Below are 6,244 nucleotides of genomic sequence, written 5' to 3'. Positions count from 1 at the left end.
GCCCAACATAACCTCGGTGACTTCTTGTTTGTAGCCCTGTCTGCATTGGCAAGCACATACAAGTAAACACTGTCCTTGATGTTTTTGCAGACTATATGATGCCCACGCTTGCACGCTATCTGCAGTAGCGAGTTTCATCTGGTTCTGCACCATGTAAGCAACAGAACCCATGTGTTATAGCAATAGCAATGGCAGTTGCATGGCAATGCCAAATTAACATGCCTGCAAAACAGCAGGTGCATTTGTTTGAACACCTTCACGTGTAAAGGTGCAACCTGGTTTATCGAAACCTAATTACAGCCACGCATCCCCGTCTACATAGTACGGTCGACATACATTAATTTGACTTTTGTGGCACTACAAGATTTCGACAAATTATCTGAAAGGTCAAACAAAGTTAAGAAATGGCAGCAAATTCACCATTCTTTTTTTCGGTTGCTTGAAGTAATCTGTAATGTCTTTTTACTCTTTCAACTTGGAGCATGACTCGGCCAGTATGCAGCGAAGAGTCCCGACATGTTTAGAACGCCGATTCAGCGTTGAACTGTCACGTCACCGAGTGTCGTGGGTGAGTAGCCTACAAAGCCTTAACACCATCGTCGGCACTGACCAAATCCTCAAGAGGGACAAAAGTAGTAGCACCAACTGCTGAATTTATTCTGTCGTGCTATGCGCATGAAGGGGTGCCTTTGGGGGCCGAATTAACCAAAGTGGCATGCTTTAGAGTTCAATCTAAACTAGTTTTCCTTCCATATCAATGTGTTGTCTCTCGCCTGGATTTTTTACTGCGTTCGAATTAACTGAGGTTGATTTAACAGGAGTTGGCTATATTCAAAGGTTTCAGAGCTGAACCATCACTTCAATTCCAATATCATTCAGTAAAATTGAGATTGTGATAATATCGTTTCATTAAGTTTGCCAGAGTGAAAAAGTTTTTTATTCTGGGAATGCAATGCAATCCAATTCCGTTCTTCTGATTCTGGTGCATCGACACACAGTTCATGCTACAAAGCTCACAGCACATAAGAAAGGCAGCAAGTACTGAGACCACAAAAGCAAACTGTGAATTCAATTTTTTATTGAACAACATGTCACAAAAGACACTTGGCTCTGCAGTACCTGAGATCTTAAAACAGATAAAATACTAGTGCACCAATCTAAATGTATGTTAACATAAAAAAAAAAACTAATACATGTACCTGTAGTAAAATAGATGTAAATGAGTACAAAGTGTTGCCAAACAAAGCATAGTTCTTCTATAGCTCCAGATAAATTCTGCTTTGTGCAAGAAAGTGATTTGATTTATGAAATTAAGGTACTCTTTCGATCTAGCACATGAAAAAATATAAAACACAGCTGCAGAGAAACTTGTGATCTCAAGTTTTACATTTCAATTATTCGCTGCTTCATCGAGCATTTTAAAGATGCTGGCCTTCATGGTTGATACAACTTCTGGCCTGAGCTTAGCAAACTTTTCTTGCAGCTGTTTGAAGAACTTCTGGTTCAGTGCAGTATCAAACTTCATGCCTGCAAGTGCATCTTCTTGGTCATCAGCACCAACGCCATTTCCTTCAATTCTGGAAGTACAAAATGAAAAGTATGAATGTAGACTAAACAGTCAAACAAGCATGCAATTTTATTAATTAGCCTAATTTTTCTTCTCATATCATTTGTTTGTGCTAGCTACACCATCAAGCACTGTAGAAAGTTTCACTTAAAAAAAAAAAAAGGAGTTTCTGGAGTTTTACGTGCAAAACCATGATCTAATAATATACGAGGCACACCGCAGTGGAGGTAGTAGTAATAAACCTTATTTATCAAATGAGCAGGCGACGAATACACCCTGGGTGGTCGGCGTCCTCGTTTGAGGACGCCAAAGACCCTGGCCACCTGCCGTGTGCTGTCCAGCCAGCTCGCCTGGTCCTCAGGGTCAGTGCTGACCAATCGGCCATACCATGTGGTAGAGGGTGTTGGGAACCTTGCAGTGCTTGCATTCCTTGCTGTAGCTCGTAGGTTGCATTCTGTTTAGGAGCATAAAATGCGGAAAGGCGTTCATCTGAAGTCTTCTGAAGTCGACTGCTTTGTATTTGCTCAGCCTGGCATAGCGTCATCTGTTCAGTCCGTAGTGTGTGAGTATATCCGAGTACTACTTGGGGACGGTGTCACGCCGCAGGTAGGCGAGGTCCGGTTGGTTGGCTTGGAGAAAGTACCCATGCCACGGTATCTGCCACTGCATTTCCCACTAGGACCTTATGGCCCAGGGTTGATTGATTGACGTATAGGTTTCTATGGCACAAGGGCCAGATATGGCCAAAGAGCCATACACATGGTGAGGAGTTTTCAATGAATCGTTTATGAAATGGAGAAATGCACTGTGAATGGTGGATGCGGCATGGCTGTAAACAGGCCTAAAATCAGTCGCTGTAGCTAGCATCAAAAAAAAAAAAAAAGAATTAAAATGACAATGACTAGAGATGTGAGCTATGACCATAAGTGTTTTATTACGAAGGGATGATGTGATAAAATGTGTAGGCGAAAGTAGCACTGGCGCATGCCCCAGGGTCCAAGGGACGAATATTTCTGATGGGCTTCAGAGCTTCGTTAGGATCTCTAGGGCCACCTTTGATATTCGACCCTTTGGATGATTCCTGCATGTGGCTTGAGAGTCCGTGAGTATTACGGCTCGCTCTTCGTACGCACACAATGGCCACCTCTTCCAAAGCCTCTTCCATGTCATTTGTGCTGATCGTCACCACCGTCACCTCCACTTCAGATTAATTTTTACCACCTAGGATTCCTTGATGTGCACCTAAATCGAAATGCACGAGTGTTTTTGCATTTTGTCCTAATCGGAATGCGACCACCACAGCCATGATCATACTCGCGACCTCGAACTCAGCTTCGCAATGTTACAGTCATTAAGCTACCGTGGGGGTAAAAAAAGAAGTGGAAGAAAAAAGCTTTGTGTAATGTGCAGTTATAACCTCTCCGTGCAAGATGAATGAAGATGCACTAATCCTGATTGATGATGCACCTTACAAAGTCTTCCAAGGCGAGACATTCAAGAATATATAAAGCAACCCAATCTGTAAGTGAACTGCCACCTGTCACACATACAGGCTGCACAAAATGCTTACCTTGGACGTTTGGGCTGAGGTGGTTCAACATTTGAGCTGTCAACCTCCTCTTCTGGAATAATTTCAGCAGGTGCAGCCCTTGAGAAAAACAACAAAGTGTTCACTACATTGTGCTTCAGGTGTAAACAGCCCAACACGTGCTGGGCTTGACGCCTTTAACCTTTGACACTAGCATCCTGTCATCAGTGACAACCCGAGATTATTCACGACATGAACTCAAGTACACGGTGACTGTGTTGACATGCAGATTTGGAACTGCACTGACAATCAGCCAGCAGCAGAATGATTCCATGCCATTCTCTCAAATGCGGGAAAGGTGCTAACCCTTTCCCGCTCAAGTTTCAATTTATGCTGGAGGCACATTTCTAAGATCGAAACGTCTGCCTCTGCACTCTACTTGTGAGCATGCATTATGTATTAGTGAAATGGATGATATGCAAAATTTGGTGAGCAGGCTTTTTCATACATCTAATTTGCAGTAACCAAGAAGGCCACGCTAGTAGAATTGTTGAAGCTTACACATGCATCTTGAAAGCTTGAACGATGCATTGAATGGAGAGCGGCAAAAATGATGTCACCAGCTCCCATGTTGACACCTTAAAATTACGATTCTAGTCTGAGGGTTGCCGTCTTAGCGAGACCAAATGAGGTGTGTGGAGAAGTGCACTTGCAGGTTTTGCATATAGTACTGTGGATGTTCAGAACTAACGGGAATTACCTCATGCTTCGTCTTCCCCGAGGTGTGTTGCTCACTCTGCCCTTGGATGGTGCTTGTGATGCTGCGGCAGCTTTTCTGGGGATCTCCTTGCGGCTGGTAGATGACAGATTGATAATTAGCTCTTGTGTTGTGACGAGATTCATGCGCATGTGCACGCACACTTTAATGTGAGCAGGTACACACCACATCCCCCCCAAAAAAACTCAAATGTGCTCTTAGGACACTGGTGGTGTCTGAAAAGCTTGTTGGTAACGTAACGTAAGGCAACGTAAGCAGCCTTTCAATAAGTAACGTGAATTCATTCCAAAGTAAGCACTTCACTCCGAGTAACGTAATGTAAGGCAACGGAAGCAACGTAAGGCAGCCCTTCATTCCGAAAAGGCTCGCCACCGTACAAGTATGGCGCCGAGCCTTTTCGGAATGAAGTGCTGCCTTACGTTGCTTCAGAGGTGCTGCAACCTTCTGTGACTTCATTAAAATATTATTATTCTGCTGCCGCCCCTTGGTTTCCAGAAAAACTGATTTTTCGTTTCACTCTATGGTGTGCGCCACTGCGGTACTTTAGAAGTATTTCCGCTTCACCTAGCTTAACGTTGCGTGCTCACGCCTGCGCTTGTACACATTATTACTGGCACTCTAGCACTTGTCATTTCCAGTTAAGGGCATCGGTGACACTGATTTTTATCTCGTTTCGTATCATTTAAAGCGCTAATGCATGGCTATCTCGCAGGCGTGTGATTACTTTGTTTACAACAGGCGGGCGTTTGAAAACCGGCGATACGGCCGCGCATGCGCATTTTTTTTGCAAGGCACGGGAGAGATTATTGCAGGTTTCTCAATGGGTTCGTTTTTCTGACTGGTGCACAGCCACTGAGCTTGATTGCAGGTGCTCACATGGCATGCACATGCCTTGCTTTCGCTATGGTCCCATGTCCCTGGGGCCATATTCTCTGATGCTCCACATTATTTTCCATTCTTCTGGCCCTGTCATAGACTCGGAAGTAGATCAAAGGCCGCCGCACCACTGTCTTCGATGGGGCGGCATGTTCAGCGTGACACAAATAAGTAAAATGAAATAGAACGCTTCAAAATACGAGTTCTAGTTGTAGGAAATGTTCTTCAAACAAAAATAAGTTGTGTGAATATCATCACATCACAAAAAAAAATTAATAATGGTAGTCTAACAATGTATTCAGAAAATAAACCATGTATAACACTACACACAATAAAAAATTCTTGTGGCTTTATTGTCACCTAAAAAATTTGGTGGCTGTTTTCTCGTGAAGTAATTCACGAGAAAACAAAAATTCAAAAAAAAAAAAAAAATTCTCTGAAATTCAAATCTGCAATAAAAAAAATGTGACCCTGGTGGAATGATGCTTAAAAAAAATGCGACCCTCAAAGGACTCGAAAATACTACAGCCAAAGCCCAAAAAACAGCAAATGTTGGAAACAAATTACTAAAAATTGACATTACTGAAAATATTCGCTGTTCATACTTCATAAAGATTTCACAGATTTAGTTCAGTAGGGGTGCTCTTTATAGTTGCCAGATAATCTGCGGAGGGGAAAAAAGGGAAGAAGAAAATGAAAGAAACAGAAATGGTTATGAAGTTTATCAAATCGTTATATTTCAATTTATACTTTGGTTCCTACGATTAAGTGGTGCGTTGCGTGTAGGTCCGAATAATGAAACTGGTCAGAAAAATGGAGGGCTCTAGGAACTCACTTGGCAACAGTACTATTTTTATTCCTTTGAAATAAGTTTTGTTCAAAACTGTACACAAATAAAAAATCAACCTTATTGATCCCAATATGAAAATATTAAGCTCTAAAAATCGGGCATTTTATAATAATATTGTAACAGTTGACCGGTGTGAAAGAGGGAGAAATCATATAGTGGTTGGCTGGCTCATGTTTTCTTTGAGGGGAGGGGGGCGTTTGCAGTTGCATTGCTGACCCATCGTTGACTACAGGACATGTCACAAGCTTGAAGCATGGTCATTAATGAAAAAGAGCTGACAGGGTAAAATTTGTGGCCTGCAACGTGTGAAGAAGAAGAAGAAAAAAAAAAAAAAGAACACCGCATATCCACGAAGTGAATGATGATAAGTGGGCAAAGCACCAGGGGATCATTTGGGCAAAACGCCGGAAGCGTGCTCCGGAAGCCAGAGCAACTGCGTACATATACTATACATATACATACATACATATACAGGGTGTTTCAGCGAACACTTTCAAAAATTCTTAAACGTTGCCTGTGGCAGATAGCCCAATTCTAGTTAATGAGCTGGTCTACTCAAAGAGGCGGACATTACTTGCACAAAAAATTGAAATGCATAATCAACTAATTAATCCCTTAAGTGCTTTGGACGAGCAGAGCTCGTCC

At 42.4% G+C, this 6,244-nt stretch overlaps 1 protein-coding gene across 3 annotated transcripts in view; it reads right to left on the bottom strand.

The window, feature by feature from the left end:
* Positions 1-1,060: 1,060 nt before the first annotated feature.
* The window catches only part of LOC119461343 (nucleolar and coiled-body phosphoprotein 1), a 34,137-nt gene continuing 28,953 nt past the window's right edge, over positions 1,061-6,244 (bottom strand). For all 3 annotated transcript variants that reach the window (XM_049672501.1, XM_049672502.1, XM_037722617.2), the window contains 3 exons: positions 3,856-3,948; positions 3,138-3,215; positions 1,061-1,577 (listed from right to left, as the gene is read on the bottom strand). In XM_049672501.1, the coding sequence (XP_049528458.1) occupies positions 1,391-1,577; positions 3,138-3,215; positions 3,856-3,948 (358 nt within the window). In that variant the 3' untranslated portion in view covers positions 1,061-1,390. The remainder of the gene's footprint in view (positions 1,578-3,137; positions 3,216-3,855; positions 3,949-6,244) is intronic.

This window comes from Dermacentor silvarum, chromosome 8, assembly GCF_013339745.2.
Source record: "Dermacentor silvarum isolate Dsil-2018 chromosome 8, BIME_Dsil_1.4, whole genome shotgun sequence".
Classification (NCBI taxonomy): Eukaryota; Metazoa; Arthropoda; class Arachnida; order Ixodida; family Ixodidae; genus Dermacentor; species Dermacentor silvarum.
This window is presented reverse-complemented; position numbering and strand designations above follow the sequence as displayed.